This window comes from Lepus europaeus, chromosome 11, assembly GCF_033115175.1.
Source record: "Lepus europaeus isolate LE1 chromosome 11, mLepTim1.pri, whole genome shotgun sequence".
Classification (NCBI taxonomy): Eukaryota; Metazoa; Chordata; class Mammalia; order Lagomorpha; family Leporidae; genus Lepus; species Lepus europaeus.
The window spans coordinates 17225435-17244762 of record NC_084837.1 but is presented as its reverse complement, the minus strand read 5'-3'; the positions used below and the strand labels follow the sequence as shown (position 1 = coordinate 17244762).

The 19328-nt window shown below is 44.0% G+C and overlaps 1 protein-coding gene across 1 annotated transcript in view; it reads right to left on the bottom strand.

Moving 5' to 3' along the window:
• The window catches only part of NIPA1 (NIPA magnesium transporter 1), a 51970-nt gene that overhangs the window by 6414 nt on the left and 26228 nt on the right, over positions 1 to 19328 (bottom strand). Inside the window, exons 3-4 of the mRNA XM_062205026.1 lie at positions 9128 to 9218; positions 5896 to 6056 (exon numbers count right to left, since the gene is read on the bottom strand). Of these exons, the coding sequence (XP_062061010.1) occupies positions 5896 to 6056; positions 9128 to 9218 (252 nt within the window). The remainder of the gene's footprint in view (positions 1 to 5895; positions 6057 to 9127; positions 9219 to 19328) is intronic.

The following is a 19328-nucleotide window of genomic DNA, read 5'->3' as shown; positions in this document are numbered from 1 at the left end:
ACCGGTGCCTGGCCCAGCAGTCAGGGGCTGTACGAGCAGGCAGAGAGGGATGTGCAATCAAACTTTATCCATTCACCTCACAACTTCTTTGGACTTGCAAGTGACAAATATGATTATCAGATCGAACCCCAAACCAATCTTATGCGTAAAACAAAGTAAGGTTTGAATGGGTCTCATTTCCACCGAATTTTTCAGAAACGCAACTTCCACGTAGATTGAGGAAGTATTATTCTTTCTTTGATTGGAAGTTGGTCAAGGGTCTTTCTCATTTTGAAGGATCATATTGCTAATGGCAAGACCACCTAGTGTTGTCAGCTGCCTGACACCTCCACATCGGTCTGCAGCTGCCAATTCTCAGGGACCCCATACAAGGTCGGCCAGCTTCAACATCCTTCTCCTGTGGTTGCACCTGAGCACTTCCATTTATAAAGAAACATCCTGCTAGTCCTCCTTGATTACAGCAAGGGCATTATGCTGGTTGTGCTGAAGTTACATGCACAAAGAAGTTATAAAAGAGTCTGCAAAGGTTCATGAGAAATGTGCTTTATGAAAAAATTATGCATGGATTTCAAGTCTGTTTTGTACCCAAATGAGCTTTTGTTCTTTAAAGTTTATTTATTTTTATTTATTTGAAAGGCAGAGTTATACCAAAAGAGAGAGTGCAAGAAAGAGAGAGAGATATCAATTTTCCATCTTCTAGTTATTCTCCAAATGCACACAACTAGGGCTGGTCCAAGCCAAAGCCAGGAGACAGGAACTCCATCAGAATCTCCCACGTGGATAGCAGGGAACCAAGTACTTGAGCCATTATCTGCCACCTCCCAGGGTGCACATTGATAGGAAGCTGGGTTGAAAGAGGAGGTAGAATGAGATCCTAGGCATTCCAATCTGAGATGTGGGTGTCCCAAGATGCAGCTTAATCTGTTGCTCTACAATGCTCGCCCAAGCTTATCTTTCCATGCATTTCCACGAAACTTTTTGGTGTCCCCTTATAGTGTATGAACTTTGTACCCAGATTATAATTGGGGCACTCGACCTGACAGGGCTGGGAACCATCTAGACATGCAAACAAGCCAGTGTAGACATGTAAACCAGCAAGTGTGAACATGCAAACCAGCAGTCAGGCAATGGTGAGAAAAAGGAACTGTGGAGTCCTGCCTGCTCTGGGGGAGGACTCAGGGAGCCTCTACAGCAGGGATGAGGAACATCCAGCCCACAGCCCATATAAGGCCTGCAAAATCATTGGGTCTGGGTCTGGCCCTGCCAGGGCAACTGGAGGAGGAATCTGAGATTCAATGAATCTAGAGGAGGCTAATTTTTTAAGCTGATAATTTCGTATGGCCCATGAATGATGTTATTAAATATCCAAATGGTCCTTGGCAGAAAAATGGTTCCCCATAGGGAAAGGACACTAGCAGGGCAGTTGAAAGCTGCCTGGGAGCCTGACCCACAGGAAGTGGCAGCAGAAGGAGGAGAGCTTGGCACGTGGGAACACAAAACATGGCCAAACTGTGGCTTGGATGCACCTGTGCTCACCAAAGCAGCAGGGCGAGGCGTGAAGGAGTCTGGGCTTTCTCTCACAGGAAGGGAGCTGCAAAAGGCTTTGGCACTGGGAAGGGACATAATCAGACTATATTTCAGAAGGGTCCTCAGCATCAAGATTCCTAAGGGGAGAGGGCTGGGGCCACGAGAGATTGTGTCTTAGGGCAGGCAGTGAAGAGCGGCAGGAAGTAAAGGTGGGAAGTGGTCAACCGGGTAGAGGGACAGGAGTGGGCACACTGCTAGTAAGGGGGCATGGTGCACAAGTGTCAGCCTTGAGAACTGAGCAACTCAGACAGAAAAACCCACATCAGAGGAAACCTCTGTTTCCAAGTGACCAACCATGACTTATTTTTATCTCCCTAGCTTTATGATTATTTATGTAAAGTGTTTCTCAACACATCCAGTGTCTCAGTTCTTTTTGTCTTATCAGCCCTCTAAGGAAACCTGTTGTGGCTTTTCCCCAACTGCTCACTCCCATGAAATTTTAATTCTGCCACATTGTACAACTGTTTATACTTTGTATCTATACCTGTGTTTATACATTAAACACATTATTTTTTTCTGCCTTTAAGGACTAGTTTCTGCTCTCCAGGGTGACTATCACCCCCCTGAGAATGCATGCTTTATGGTTTCTGTGGTTTGGATGTTAAACACCCGGTAAAGGCTCATGTGTGTAGGGCTGAAGAAGTATTTTTCTGCAAGAGCCATACAAAATTACCAACTTAAAAATCAGCCTGCCAGGGGCTAGCACTGTGGTGTACGAGGTTAAGCCTTGACCTGTGGCGCCAGCATACCATCCAGGTGCCAGTTTGTATCCTGGCTGCTCCACTTCTGATCCAGCTCCCTGCTAATGGCCTCGGAAAGCATGGGAAGATGGCCCAGGTACATGGGCCCCTGCACCTGTGTGGAAGACCCAGAAAAAGCTCCTGGCTCCTGGCTTTGGATCAATCCACTTCCAGCTGTTGCCATTTGGGGACTGAACCAGCAGATGGAAGACCTCTCTCCCTGTTTCTCCCTCTGTCTGTAACTCTGCCTCTCAGAAAAATAAATCTTTTTAAAAAATTAGCCTACTTAAGGTTTACTGAATTTTGAGTACTGCCAGTGATTCGAAGGGCCAGACCCAGTGATCTGCTCCCGATGCCTGAGCTAAAGGGTTGGTTTGCAGGGTGGTGCTATCAGGAGAGGTTGGATCCTCTAGGGGGTGGGGCCTTGTGGAAGATCCGTAGGTCACTTTGGGTGGTTATGAGAACCTGAATCTGTCTCCACCCACTCTCCCCCTGCTTCCTCCTTCACCATGTGATCCTGTCTCTGCATGCGCCCTGGCATCTGCCATGGGGCCTTTGGACCTGCAGGCTCCAAAACTGGGAAAACCTCTTTCATTCTTAACTACTCTGTCTCAGATATTTTGTTGTAGTAACGAGAAGCAGATTAATACATGGCATTCTCTTTTTTTAATATATATTTATTTTTTTGAAAGGCAGATTTACAGAGAGGCAGAGGCAGTGAGAGAAAGAGAGAGAGAAGTCTTCCATCCAATGGTTCGCTCCCCAAATGGCAGGAACAGCTGGAGCTGGGCCAATTTGAAGCCAGGAGCCAGGAGCTTCTTCTGAGTCTCCCCGGCAGGTGCAGTGGCCCACAGACCTGGGCCATCTTCTATGCTTTCCCAGGCCGTAGCAGAAAGCTGGATCAGAAGTGGAGCAGCCAGGACTTGAACTGGCACTCATATGGGATGCTGGCACTGTGGGCAGTGGCTTTACCTGCTGTGCCACAGTGCCAGTCCCTGGCATTCTTTATTGAGAGAATTTTCCAGGTGTTTCTATTCTTTCACCTCTGAATATCAGAGATCACATATCAGGGATTTCAAAAATATAAACAAGTGCTCACTTAAGTTTTATCTGGGGCAATTATTTGGCAAAAAATTAATTCTGGTGTTTTAACTTCAGCAAAAAAACTAGAAAAATGTTTAGTATATTAAGCAATCAGAATAGTACCATTTTATATTTCAGTTGAAAAACAAGCCTTTTGGGGCCAGTGGTATGATGTAGCCTGCAGAAGAGCCATCATCCCATATTTTTGCTGGTTTGAGTCCCTACTGCTCCACTTCTGATCCAGCTCCCGCTAATGCACCTGGGAAAGCACTGGAAGATGACCAGAGTGCTTGGGACCCTGCCACCCATTTGGGAGACCCAGATGAAGCTTGAGGCTCCTGGGTTTGGCCTGGCCCAGCCCCAGCCACCAAGACCATTTGGAGAGTGAACCAGTGGATGGAAGATTCTCTCTCTCTAACTGCAACTTTGTTTTTCAAATACATAAATAAATCTTTAAAAGTAATAATAATAACTTAAGAAAAAAACAAGTTTTTCATGTCTAAAAGAAAAATTCTGGTTCATGTAATGACTTGGGATGTCCACATCCCATCCTGGAGTATCTGCATTCAAGTCTCCCCTCTGCTTCTGATCTAGCTTCCTGTTACTGCACAACCCAGGAGGCAGTGGTGATGGCTAAAGTACTTGGGTTCCTGCCACCTACATGGGAGACCGGGATTGAGTCCCTGGTTTCTGGCTCTGCCCTGGCCCAGCTCTGACTTTGCAGGCTACTGGGGAGTAAGCTAGCTGACAGAAGATCAGTATCTCTTTCTCTCTCACTTTCAAGTAAATAATAAATAGAATTTTTTTTTTTTTTTAATTTGCAGGGGGCTGGATCTGAAGTGGGGCAGCTGGTTCTTGAACTGGTGCTCATTCCGGATGCCAGCACTGTAGGCAGTAGCTCATCCTACTGCTCCACAGCACCAGGTCCCAAAACATTTTTTAAAAAGGAAAGAAAATTTTTTCTGCTACTATCACATCTTCATACCAAATTTTTATAGTGATATTCAAATTAAACATGTTTGGTACAAAAAACTGAGGAGCTAGATATACTGGTATCATCCACATTTATCAATAGATAAGCAGCGTTTGGAGATGTCCCTCCTGAAATTACTATAAAATAGAGGTCAGCAGTGTGGTATAGTAGGCTAAGCCTCCACCTGTAGCCAGATTGGCACCAGATCTAGTCCTGGCTGCTCTTCTTCCGATCCAGATCTCTGCTATGGCCTGGGAAACCAGTAAAAGGTGGCCCAAGTGTTTGGGCCCCTGCACCCACATGGGAGACCCAGAAGAATCTCTTGGCTCCTGGCTTCCGCCTGGCCTAGCCCATCATTGTGGCCATTTGGGAAATGAACCAGTGGATGGAAGATCTTTCTCTATGTCTCTCCCTCTCTCTGTAACTCTGCCTCTCAAATAAATATATAAAATATTTTTACAAAATTACCATAAAATAATCAGGACACTATACTCTAGTTCTTAGGTCTTTTTTTTTTTTTTAAATATCTTTGTATTCTTGTTTCTTGCAGTATTGGAAATATATTGACATTTATGGGAAGAAATAAATATCACAATGCAAACATTTGGGGTACAACATGGTAAGGAAATAGTCTTGGCTAATTACACTATAAATCCCTTTACAAGCTGTATAGATGTTTCTGTTGCTATGCCCACCATTGCAAATTGAGAGCTGCAAAGGAAGGGTCACTCTTTGCAACCTAAAGATGCTCTGCATTTGAACATTGGTGTGAAGGTTGTTTTGTGTTGGCACCTGCCTAAAATCATTGCAAGCAATGCAGAATGATCTTCTGGAAGCAGTCTAGAAAAAAATCTGTACTGTAAGGCTGGTATAATTATGTACATAGTGTTTCTAATTGAATTTGTCAATAAAAGAAGCTACTATATGTCAGAAAAAATAAATAAGCCTAGTCTCTGCTCTCAGAGAGTTCTAAGTAGGAGGAGGGACAACCCCACAGGACATGCTCCACAGCAGGGACAGCAGGGAGGATGGTAAGGGGAGAGGGCAGCAGTCAGAGGTCAGGAGGCAGCCCGGTAGGTGCAGTGGTCAGAGGTGGTAGCACGGAGCACAGGGGATGGAAAGGGAAGGCGCTGATGCACAAGGTCCAGAGGGAACCAGTGCGTGCAGTGCTAAGTTCTGAGAGTAGGAGGGTCAGGAGGAGTGTGAGGGAGATGAGGGAGAGGTGACAGTGACCATGAGGATCCACTCAGGGTTCAGAGCATCCAAGGCAGTGGAGGAAGCCCCTGTAGGCAGGAGGGTGAAGGATAAATGCACAGGACTCCAACACCGCCAAGCTGGGGGCCCCTAGGGTGGTCAGTGGGAGCTCTAGCTCACAGCCGACTGACACACGTGGGCCTGCAGAATGCAGACCTGAGAGGCAGGCCAGGGTGGACACACGGTTCACTCGTACCACCAGGGGGCGTTATGTGCAGCCTGGACATGCACTCTTGGCAGCGTTGCCAGAGAAGTTACCTGGATTGGTCAGCTTCTCCTCCAGTTCGGCCTGCGTCGTCACACTCTCAGATTTCGGGGAGTGGATAATCAGGACCACGGAACCTGCACAGCTCAGCAGACACCCCAACTTGCCCAAGATGTTGAGCTTTTCCTTCAGAAGGTAAGAAGCTAAAATGGACCTTCAGTGACCAAAAAATGATTCATTAAAATTTAAACCAAACTGTCTGTTCTTGTCTACCAACTGAATACACTTTCTCTAGAAAAGCCACATTCTCTTTATAGCCATACCTTATTTTTCATTTAATTTTTAAGAAAAATAATTAAGAATTTATTGAAATTTATTTATCTTTATACAAATGGGATTTTCATATGAATTCCATGCATAGCTAGTACATTGTTTGCAGCATTCTTAACTCATGACACTTTATATTATTTTCTCAGTAGATATGAAATATATCACAGTATAAAAACACATTTTCTGATGACCAAAAAAAAAAAGTATTGCATCTATATTTATAAAACAAATCATCAAAACAACTATGCTAAGTAAGAAAGTAAAAAACAAAAACTGTCAAAATAACTACAAGTAATGCATTATTTAAAAACATGGTAAGTTGGGGCAGGTGTTCAGCCTAGGAGTTAAGGCACCCACATCCCAAATCAGAGTACTTGGGCTCAATTTCCAATGCCAGCTCTTGACTCCAACTTCCTGTTAATGCAGATCCCGGCAGGCAGCAGTGAGGGCTCAAGTGATTCGGTTCCTACCCCTGTGTGGGAGACTTCGATTGTGTTTCCATTTCCCAGCTTTGGCTCTGGCCAACCCCCAGCTTTGGGAGCTCTCTCTCTGCCTTTCAAATAAAATTTGTAAAATACTTTAAGTTTAAAAAAATAAGCGAAGGGGCTGGCTCTGTGGTGTAGTGAGTAAAGCCACTGCCTGCAGTGCCAGCATCCCACTTGAGCACCAGTTAGATTCCTGACTGCTCCACTTCTGATCTAGCTCCCTGCTTTGGCCTTGGAAGGCGGAAGAAGGTTGCCCAAGTCCATGGAGCCCTACACCCATGCAGGAGACCTAGAAGAAGCTCCTGGCTTCGGAATGGCCCAGCTCTGGCCGTTGTGGCCATTTGGAGGGTGAACCATCGGATGGAAGACCTCTCTCTCACTCTCTCTGCCTTGGCCTCTCTGTAACTCTGCCTTTTTTTTTTTTTTTTAAGATTTATTTATTTTACTTGAAAGTCAGAGTTACAGAGAGAGAGGAGGGGCAGAGAGAGAGAGAGAGAGAGAGAGAGAGAGGTCTTCCATCTGCTGGTTCACTCCCCAGATGGCCACAACGGCCAGAGCTGTGCTGATCTGAAGCGAGGAGCCAAAAGCTTCTTTCCAGGTCTCCCATGTGGGTGCAGGGGCCCAAGGACTTGGGCCATCTTCTACTGCTTTCCCAGGCCATAGCAGAGAGCTGGATTGGAAGTGGAGCAGCTGGAACCGGCTCTCATATGGGATCCCGGCACTGCAGGTGGCAGCTTTACCTGCTACGCCACAGCGCCGGCCCCCTGCAACTCTGCCTTTCAAATAAATAAATAAATCTGGCCGGCGCCGCGGCTCACTAGGCTAATCCTCCGCCTTGCGGCGCCGGCACACCAGGTTCTAGTCCCGGTCGGGGCACCGATCCTGTCCCGGTTGCCCCTCTTCCAGGCCAGCTCTCTGCTGTGGCCAGGGAGTGCAGTGGAGGATGGCCCAAGCCCTTGGGCCCTGCACCCCATGGGAGACCAGGATAAACACCTGGCTCCTGCCTTCGGATCAGCGCGGTGCGCCGGCTGCAGCGTGCCTACCGCAGCGGCCATTGGAGGGTGAACCAACGGCAAAAGGAAGACCTTTCTCTCTGTCTCTCTCTCACTGTCCACTCTGCCTGTCAAAAAAAAATAATAATAATAAATAAATAAATAAATAAATCTGTTTAAAAAAAGTGAAAAATGCACAAACAAAAGAAAAAAAAATTCTAATAGTAAATGCAGTATGTTAGTATAACAGGTGATTATTCTTCTCTAATACTTGACACTTTAAAAATGTGATAATAGGGGCTTGGATTGTGGCATAGTGGGAAAAGCTACTGCCTACAATTCTGGCATCCCATATGGGCACTAAGTTGTGTCCTGGCTGCTCTACTTCCAATCCAGCTCCCTGTTAATGGCCTAGGAAAAGCAGTGGAAGATGGCAAAAGTGCTTGGGCCCTTTCTACCCATGTGGGAGATTGGGGAGAAGCTCCTGGCTCCTGGTTTCTGCCTGGCCCAGCCCTGACTGTTGTGGCCATCTGGGGAATGAACCAGTTAATGAAAGATTCTCTCCCTGCTTCTCCCTCTCTATAATTCTTTTAAATAAACTTTAAAAATCTTTTTAAAAAATAAATAAAAATGTGATAACATTATGCTTTTCTATTTAATTAATGTATTTATTTGAGACGCAAACAGGAAGTGCTCCCATCCCATCTTCTGGTTCACTCCCCAAATGCTTGCAACAGCCAGGATGGAGCCGTGCTGAGGGTGCACATTAGCAGGAAACTGAATGGAGGTGGAGCCTGGACTTGAACCCAGGCACTGTGATTTGGGATGTGGACTTCCCCAAACCATAGCTTAACGACTGTGCCAAAGTTCCACCTCATATTTGTGATTTTTAGCCCACAGTACTTTAAGGTGCAAACCCAAATACATCTATCACAAACATACTTCTTTGCAAGGATTTCAGGGTCTGTCTGGAATATAGCAAAAAAATAAAAAATTTTAAAAAAAATCAATGATTCCATGAGCTGGAACTTGGATTTTATTTCATGTCCATTGGTACTCATGTGTCATTTGTCCTAAATTAAGTAATTCCAGGGGTGAGTTGGGGACTGTCCAGTATTCAGCAAGGGATGCTAAGCACCCGGATAAAACACCAATAAACTCATTTTGCTTCTTGGGAAAAATCCATAGTCTCTAAGACATTTTCCAGGGCAAACCCCAGGGGAGTGGCAGCATCAGACATTGGCTTCCACGCATAACTTACAATTCGAAACACAGTGAGGCAAATTTCTAGGAGAAGTGTTAGTAATGCACAATACTACACCTGAAGGGTTAAAATTAAATGACATAGAGTAAAATACTGAATATCTATCTTCAGGTATAATTTTACTGTTATTATTTTAACAGAAACATTTTAAATGAAAATTTCTTCACATCTAAACTATGCATTGAAGACCAAAACACATAATCTTAGCGCTTACCCGAATGGCACTCCGAGGGCACCCAGGGGAGTCACGAGGACTGTGGGGACTGCCGTGTAAGCCAGAAAGTTTCCAATTTGGCCAACAGCCACTGTCAAGACAATCACAAGGACACCACTCTCTTTTAGTGCAGATCAAGGCTCGGCTCTGAAAGGACTACTTCTTTCCCTTGTGAGGAATCAGATCTGGGGTTCCATTTCTACTGGAGGCTCATGGTGACAGAGGGCAGGCCCCACACTGGTCTTAGCTGGGGAAGGAGTTTGAGCCTTCTATGGAAATGCTCAATCTTCCCAACGGTTATCGACAGTGGGCACGACGCTGAGTATATTTCCACTCCCTTCACGTATCCTTGTCCTAAGCTGAGTGGAGCAGAGCTTCTTGTGATCCGTCAAGTGGCCTGCGACCTACTCAGCTGTCTACAGCTGGCCACAGCGACAGGCTGCTGGCACATCCAGTGAGAATGGGAGGAGTCAGACTGGTTAACAGGCAGTCAGGTTGGTCCTGGTGGAAACCGAGGGTGTGGAATGCTTGCTTCCATTACCTTTAGCAAGATTAAAAGTGCCTACCCCATTCCTTGGGAACTTCCAATCTTACCATGAGAACAGCGACGGAGTGGTGATGCCTCCTGAGCTCCCAGTTCACTGTAAAACAAATTAGCCACCCTTCTGATGGCTCTTTTGTTTTCTCATGAGCAAGACAGGGTGAAAAGATGATAAATCAGGTCTTGTGATGAGTTTGTCCCCTCCTTATACTGACTGACAGCTTCTTCCCCAAAATTGTGCTTAAAAACCCCAGGACCACCAGTCCCTTTAGGTTTTGCCTCTCCTGAAGCCCCACCCCTGGCCACTCTGCCAGGAGGTCCCTGACTTAAATAAATCTTGCTTTTAAATACACCTTGATTTTCTCTTTGCCTTGTCCTCTTGGAAATTCTTCTATGTGAGACAAGAACCAAGGTAACCTTTTCCCTGCTGCTCAGATAGCAACTCCAACGTGACTCAGATCCCGTTCGACTTCAGTTCCAGCCAGTATTGGATTATCTCCCTGGACAGGCAAGCGGGCGGACTGCTCTTGCTTCTTGTTTTTTTGTTTGTTTGTTTTTTGGAGAGTTTTGCACTCCCTCCGTTGAAACGCTCTCATTTTCTCAAAAACACAGGGTCCCTGTCAGCCAGTTAAAGGTGATCAGCATGGCTGCCAGCCCTAAGACTCAGGGGCTAGGCTTGCTGATTAGGTTAGAACAACCCCCTGGAGCTGAGATTCTATTCTAACCCCTCTCTTCTCCAATATGGATCGGCCCTTCATAAAGAAACTGGGAAAAGGCATTGAGATGATTGAAGGGGCTGGGGCACTCCCCAGTGTGTTCTGAAAATCTCTTGGCTGGACCCCACACCTAGACAAGCCCGTGTGGGCACTGGGCTGTAAAATACCTCCCCTCCCTCTTGCATGGATCAGCCCTTGGCATGGGATAGGGAGAAGGCTTTGAGACAACTTATGGATTCTGGCTGGGGCTACACTCCTGGCTGGGCACCAGACTCCGACAGCCGAAATGGTGCCGGGTCAGGAAACGCATTTTCCTGCAGGGAATGAGGCCCCTGCTCTTTGGAGTCCTCACGAGCCACAAAGCCAGATGCTCCACTCTTCATACTTCTCATCTCAGCTCTGGGAACGTTGGTCCGGTCCAACTCAGCTTCCTTTCCTGGGGGACTGGCCCGACAGGCAAGACTGGGAGACGGACTTGGAGTAATCTTGAAATTCAGGCCAGGGTCACTCTCTGGTTTTTGTCAAGGACTCCTTGACCAGAAAGCAGACTCTGACAGCCCATTAGGGTGTCGGGCTGAAAACTGCATCCTGTTCTTCCTTCCTCGGAGATCAATTTGTCGGTGAGGCTGGGCACAGCTTGGAGCGAGGCCATGGGCTCCAGGCTCCATGCCTCCATGAGTTTTTCCTTTACCCCAGATCCTGACAAAATTTCAGTCTCTCTCTGCTCCTCTAAATGTTTTCCGTACCTCACCAGGTCTCCTCGATTCCTACAGATTTGATTTCCTGGTCCCATTAGTGGGTATTCCCTAGATATGTTTCGTTCATTAGCTCTGGGTTCAAGTTTAATTATTCCTTTTTCAGACAGGCAGGTTTTTTTTTTACCTAGACTCTCATTAAGTCCCCACATGAGCTGAACTTCTGTAGGCAAGTATCAGCATGTCTCTGGTATCCCACACCGTCCTTCTCAAGTCCCCTCTTTTGGGTCCCCTCTGTCAGGTCCTTCCTGTGTAGCCCATACCTCAGAGGAGGTTTACTGGGGAGGATTTTATTCCCCTACTCTGCTTCTTTGTTCCTCCACCTGCCTAGTCATCAGCCTGGGTGGTAACCAGGACAGGCACTCTCTCACCAGACTCTGGCTTAAAAACACCTTGGCTAAGACTCTTGCCATGAAGGCTCATTGTTGAAATCAGGCCCAATATTAGACAAGACTCAAGGTTACGAGGAGTAGAACAACTATTTTCCTTATGTATAAGAACAAACCATGGCCAGCGCCGCGGCTTACTAGGCTAATCCTCCACCTGTGGTGCCGGCACACCAGGTTCTAGTCCTGGTCTGGGCACCGGATTCTGTCCCGGTTGCTCCTCTTCCAGTCCAGCTCTCTGCTGTGGCCCGGGAGTGCAGTGGAGGATGGCCCAGGTCCTTGGACCCTGTACCCGCATGGGAGACCAGGAAGAAGCACCTGGCTCCTGGCTTCGGATCAGCGCAGTGTGCCAGCCGCAACACACTGGCCGTAGTGGCCATTTGGGGGATGAACCAACGGAAAAAGGAAGACTTTTCTCTCTCTCTCTCTGTCTCTCTCTCTCACTGTCTAACTCTGCCTGAAAAAAAAAAAAACAACAAAGTAAAGGTATATATTTGACCAGGCAGAGGCCCAGTCTAAGACAATACCAGTAAGGGGACTGATCACTCCCTGCGTGTACATTTCTACCAAATACATACCCTAGGCTACAGGTGAGGAAGGCTGATCAAGAGTGGGTAATGTGTGCACCTTCCTCCCTTCCCTGTGGGCTTCAGTGCACATCTGGACATCACAGTTTTAAGAGACGTCTCAAACTCAGGAGAGATGAGAAATGAGGTTCACTTCTGTTATTATCCTCTCATTCCAGATAGGAGACAAACCATCTACTTTGAGATTTCTTTGACCTCTGAGCTTAAAGAAAAATGCCTCATCTTTTTGTGCAGTACTTCCTGGCCTGGTTATAAGTGAAAGGATGGAGAAGTTAGCCTAAGTGAGTTCTAAGACTTGCCAGCCCCTCTACTCCGACTCCCTATCTCAGAACTCTGACTCCTAACTTCTCTGTTGCCTCTATTACTCCGCATGTGCTCCAATATGCATCAAATTCACAGGGTCCTTGGGTCCATCTAGTGAGCCACCAGGGTCCCTCTGTTTGACTACTGTTGAGGCTTTTAACCCCCGGTGGAGGAGAGTTTTTATCAAGCAACCATTGCACTCATTGTTGTAATTTTACCCAGGGTAGGGGGGTGGGTTCTAGGCAAAAATCCAGGCCCAGGAGCCTCAGATGATGAAGTCTTGGACTTCTTGAGTTACCTCCCGACCTGACTCCTCATGCCTGGGGCTGAGCTGACTGACAGCTGCATGACTAGACACTTCTAGTATTATCTTTTTGTCTGGGGTGTAAGGTTATTGTCTCTTTGTAGGGCCTCCAGATTCTCTCCCTCTACTCTGGCTCTTTGCAGGCTCTTACAGGGGCCTCCTTGTAGGTCACTGCCCTTTATTTTGTCCCCTATCTGATTCTCCTCCTTAGGAATCTCTCTGGAGGGGTGCCCATCTGATCTGATGGATGCCCTCTCCCATTAAACCTAAGACAACAGTGAACAATCTCTAATCTCATCCTTGGCACATGAGCCCCTCGCTGACAGTCACCCTTGAGATCTGTCTTGCAGCTGCCTGATTTCATAGCCAGTCCCAAGTAGCAGACTGTTGAATAGGTATCACTGGCCCAAGGTGTTTTATTGGGTAAAAAGAAAACAGACTCAGATTCAATTAGAATCTAAAAAGATGTCTTTGGTAAATAACAAACTCATACATGAAAATTTGGTTCAGCTGTAACTGGACATTGGGTTTAAAGGAATTTTTCTCTTTTGACTCTAGGAAGATCATTGCCTTTAAAAGAAATAACAAGTTTCTGATGAAATAGCAATGGGTAATCAGCACTTAATGTCACTGACTCATAGCTAGAATTTTATAAAATGGACTAGAATGCCATATTAATGTAATTTTGACTTTAATTCAGATAAATGTGTGATATAATATTAGCATCTTAAGTCATCTAGGTGTAATTGCTAAATGTAAGTTGGGTAAAGGCAAATGAGCTAATTGTGTCTAAATGTAAACTTTGGTACTCTTAGCACCCTAGATTCTATGGAAAAACTATTTGGGTTTGTTACCATATGTTTTCATAAACTGTCCATATCAAAAATAGTTTAACAGTGTTTGAAAGTAACTAAAGTTGAAATTTTATGTATTATATTATTTAGAAAATGCTGTCTTAAATTGTAGATTTTAAACGGTTATTTCAAAATGTAAATCAAGGAAATCAGCAAATGGAAAAAGCTTACAAATAAAACATATTCTTAACGTGTTCTTGGTAAGGAAGGTTAAGAAGGAAAGACTTTTTTTTTTTTTTTGAAAGGACATGGTTTGTAAGAATTACTTTATCCTAATGGCTAGTTCACTTTAGACTAAAATGGAATAGATAGGAATGTTTAAGTAAGTTGCTGAAGGTGTGAGGAAGTCACAGAAGGTTATGAAAGAAATTTTTGGATATAAAAGATATTAATCTATTTTTCTTTGACATATAATTAGAATTTGATCCTCTTAAAACAATGAGGTTTCTGCAATACACGTATGTTAGTAAATATTTTGAAATAGTCTTAAAAATGTGTTTAGAAACTGCAACATCTCCTTGTAATAGTTGTGTTTAATTGGTGACTCTCTGTCAGTTTTCTAGCCAGCCCCAGTAAGCTATTTTCTCTTTCTTTGTTCTGACTCTGTTAAAATTGTTCCAAGTTATGGGATGATTCCATATGCTAGCTCCTATATTTAAGTTTTTATTTCCGATTTTTGGGATGACCAAAGAGATACAGATTTTGTGTTTTGTTGAAGTAATCTATTGTGTTCTATTAATATTTCTGTTAAGTTCTGAATAGTTAAAAACAGCTGAGTTTTAAGAGTCATGGTTTGATTAATTATCATTATTCTAAACATTTTGGTGATCACTTTCTAACAATAATCAAATCTTGTCTATATTACATCATGAAGTTAAGGGATCCTGTTTCTACCAGACAGGCAGAGTGGACAGTGAGAGAGAGAGAGACAGAGAGAAAGGTCTTCCTTTTGTCGTTGGTTCACCCTCCAATGGCCGCCGTGGCTGGCGCACTGCAGCGGGCGCATCATGCTGATCCCAAGGCAGGAGCCAGGTGCTTCTCCTGGTCTCCCATGGGGTGCAGGGCCCAAGGACTTGGCCCATCCTCCACTGCACTCCCTGGCCATACCAGAGAGCTGGCCTGGAAGAGGGGCAACCGGGACAGAATCTGGCGCTCTGACCGGGACTAGAAACTGGTGTGCCGGCGCCGCTAGGCGGAGGATTAGCCTGTTGAGCCAAGGCTCCGGCCCAGATATTTTAAGCCTTCTTGGCAACTTTGACAGGCAATCAAAAAATCCAAGTTCCAAATTCTTTGGATTTTGATATTTCCAGTTGGGCCCTGGACAATGTCAAAGGATACATCTCTCATCTTGTAGAGATTCCAACTAATAAGGCTATAAAGATTACATTAAAGAGACTGTCAAGATGTGAAGTGGTGCTAAATTTTAAGTTATCATAATGTAAAATGCTACTATTATACAAATGTCCAAAAGTTACAAAAGTTAAATGATTTTTTTTTTTTTGACAGGCAGAGTTAGACAGTGAGAGAGACAGAGACAGAGAGACAGGTCTTCCTTCCGTTGGTTCACTACCCAAATGGCTGCTATGGCTGGCGCGCTGCAGCCGGCTGCGCTGTGCCGATCTGAAACCAGGAGCCAGGTGCTTCCTCCTGGTCTCCCATGCGGGGGCAGGGCCCAAGCACCTGGGCCTTCCTCCACCACCTTCCCGGGCCACAACAGAGAGCTGGCCTGGAAGAGGAGCAACCAGGACAGAATCTGGCGGCCCGACCGGGACTAGAACCCAGGGTGCTGGCACCGCAGGCAGATGATTAGCCAAGTGAGCCATGGGGCCAGCCTAATGATCTTGTATTGTTATCAGACATGATGGCTATCTTAATGAGAAAGGCCAGAGGTCTTAAAAGGGATCTGTAAGATCCTACAGGTGCTTTCAAAAATAATGCGTGGAGGAAGCAAGTGCCTCTTTTCATTGGTTAATGGGTTTACAATTTTAATCATGACTATTTAAAGTCTTTTGTCATCTACAGTTTTGTGTTCTCCAAACACTAAAAATCAGATTTACTGCTCATGGAAGTTAAAACATTATTGGTTCTGTGTTTAAATATGTCCTCTTAAAGGTTCCAAAAGAATTCTTTTTTCTCTGACCTCTATTGTCAGAAAAATAGATGGACACTTCTGTAAGCAGACAAAGCCAATAATGTAGTACAGGTTCCAACTGAGAAAAAGTATGGTTAATTCAGGTTACTAAGAGCAGGAAGTAATTCTAGTCAATTGATGGTAAGTTGAAAAAACAGGTAAAAATTTTAAGAAGCTATTACTGAAACTGCTTTATTGTTTAACCTTGTATGTTACATTATATGCATATACAAATTGTATGTCTACATGGGAAAATTTATTGACTGTTTTAACTGGCTTATAGGTAAAAGATTGCTCAAATTTAAACTAATAAGTTAATCAGCAATACCTTTTTGGTTCATGTGACCTAAATAAATGTCTGTAACAGATGTTTAAATCTTTTAGTAGAAAGAAACTAAAAATGTTTAAGTTATTGACATGTTTATACTTTCTTTTTTTTTTTTTAACTTTTATTTAATGAATATAAATTTCCAGTGTACAGCTTATGGATTACAATGGCTTCCCCCTCCCATAACTTCCCTCCCACCCACAACCCTCCCCTCTCCCGCTCCCTCTCCCCTTCCATTTGCATCAAGATTCATTTTCAATTCTCTTTATATACAGAAGATCAATTTAGTATAAAGATTTCAACAGTTTGCACCCACATAGAAACACAAAGTGAAACATACTGTTTGAGTACTAGTTATAGCATTAAATCACAATGTACAGCACATTAAGGACAGAGATCCCGCATGAGGAGCAACTGCACAGTGGCTCCTGTTGTTGACCCAACAAATTGACACTCTAGTTTATGGCGCCAGTAACCACCCTAGGCTGTCGCCATGAGTTGCCAAGGCTATGGAAGCCTTCCAAGTTTGCCGACTCTGATCATATTTAGACAAGGTCATAAAAGACAGAGTGAGGATAGTAACCAATGATCCTAAGAGTGGCATTTACCAGGTTTGAACAATTATACAGCATTAAGTGGGGAAGAGGACCGTCAGTACACACAGGTTGGGAGTAGAGCCATTGGTGGTAGAGTAGAGGTTATGATTACAAAGGAATGAGGCCCAAGTGCGCTAGACAGGGTCTAGAACAAAGGACAGAGTCATTATTAGAGGAGCTAAGAAAGGTGCTGTCTAAGCTACAATTAAGTTTTCTGACTGAGAGGCAAATAGGACCTGACAGAAGGGGCTTGATAATAATCTGTTGGGCTTTAGGCCTTGTAAATTAAGAGGCCCAGACCTATCTATCTCTTCACATGGGGTATATCCTAAGGGAGGTGTGAACCTCCTAGGGGAAGGCACTCTGTTGACTTTCATTACTTGGCTGGCCTGGGAGGAGAGCTGGCCAGGTAAAGGCAGGTGGCATCTCTAACAAGAAATTTACAGTTCTGCCTGCAATGTTGCTGACCCTACTTGACCATACCCTCAGCTGCAGTGGTCACTTTGGAAGTTGGGCTGAGTGAAGGGTTTTTCAGCTTAGAGCCAATGAGATCTGTGGCTCTGACCTGGGCATCCTTCGATTCCAGGGCAGGTCCATTTCCAGTGATCCAACTCTTGGCAGAGCTGCCAGGGCTCTTCACAAGCTGACTTCTGCTGAAGCCCAGGCTTACCACATTGAAAGCCACTGCAGTGGACTGGCCTGTTGGGTCTCCTTGAGGGCAGACCACTGTACAGATCAGCCATTAATAGGCCTGCCACCCATTGCTTCTGATGCCGAGCTTTCTTTTCCTCCTGGTTTGTGTTCAAGCAGACCAGAGGATGCAAGTCAAGGGAGTGCCCATGTCCCATCTCTAATCTTCGGTGGCCTGAACTACAAGTCTATAGTCACAGGCATGTTCTGTAGTAGTTTTTCTAAGGTAGACAATGCCCATGAGGAAAATTATATTCTCACTTGAAAACTTTCTTTCCCTTTGGTCTGAAAGGGAGGTTTTTTCTACTTACTGTATACTTCGCTGATGGCGAAGTGAATCTAGCTATGAGATTATTATTTAAGCTCTTATTTTGGCTATGCTATTACAGAAAAATTTTAGCCATCTCTTTTATAAGGTCTAAAGATTAAATTGTATGTCCTACAGATTCCTTCATAATAGAATTAGTTTCCTACCTTGAAGAGAATAGAGAAATGAAAGAACAAGTTGGGCTTAGAATAGAGACATGAGGGAGCAAGTCCTAGATCGCTTGCTGACAATAGCAATATTACATGAATACTTAGCAAACCGTTTCAACCATTAGATAACAACTTAAGAAAACATTTACCAGAAGGTCTAATGCCTTCTATAAATTTTAAGAATCATGTATTTGAAAACACCTCTTAAATATCTAACATGGTGCAGTTTGTTTAACCAGTAAACTTAAGCACAACCATATAAAATGTTTTTAGTTTCTTTCTACCAACAAGTTTAAAACATGATACACAGATTCAGGTCACACAAATTAAAATGTATCTTTGATTGATTTTAGCAGCTTAAATTTATGGACAATCTTATCTATAAGCCATTTAAAATAAAACTCTTAATAAAATTTCCTATGTGGACATACAATATGTACACACATATAACATAGCATAGTAGACCAATATAGCAATTTTAATAATAGCTTTTAAAATCTTTAACTCTTTTTGTAGATTGCCAATTGATTTGAATTGCTTTTTGTTTTTAGATTACTTTAACACATTGCTTTAACAGAGCTTCAGAGTTTAATTCTATGTCAAAGAGAAATTGAGCTTCCTGTGATCTTTTGCTGTGAGGTTTCCTTCCTTTACCTTCTTTCATATTGGTGACCATGTTTCTGTGTTTCTGTGTGTAACACATCTTTAAGCATCTTTTGCAGGGCAGGATGAGTGGCAACAAATTCTTTCAGTTTCTGTTTGCTATGAAAAGTCTTAATTTCACCTTCATTCACAAATGAGAGCTTTGCAGGATATAATATTCTGGGCTGGCAGTTTTTCTCTCTTAGTACCTGGGCTATATCTCGCCATTCCCTTCTAGCTTGTAGGGTTTCTGATGAGAAGTCTGCTGTGAGTCTAATTGGAGATCCTCTGAGAGTAATCTGACGTTTCTCTCTTGCAACTTTTAGAATCTTTTCTTTATGTTTCACTGTGGTGAGTTTGATTACAATGTGTCGTGGTGAGGATCTCTTTTGGTCATGTTTATTAGTGGTTCTATAAGCTTCCTGTACTAAGATGGCTCTGTCCTTCTCCAAACCTGGGAAATTTTCTGCTAGTATCTCACTGAAAATGCCTTCTAATCCTTTTTCCCTCTCCATGCCTTCAGGAACTCCTAGAACCCGAATGTTGGGTTTTTTAATAGTATCCTGTAGATTCCCGACAATATTTTTTAGATTTCTAATTTCTTCTTCTTTTCTTAGGTTTGCCTGTTTCCTTTCCTGTTCTCTGTCTTCTAAGTCTGATATTCTCTCTTCTGCTTCGCCCATTCTGTTTTTAAGGCTCTCTAATGTGTTTGTCATTTGATCTATTGATTTCTTCATTTCATTATGATTTCTGGTCACTACCACGGTTTCTTGTTCTACAAGTTGTTTCATTTCATTTTGATTCCTCCTTAATATTTCATTTTCATGAGAGAGATTTTCTATCTTGTCCATTAAGGATTTCTGTAGTTCAAGAATTTGTTTTTGAGAACTT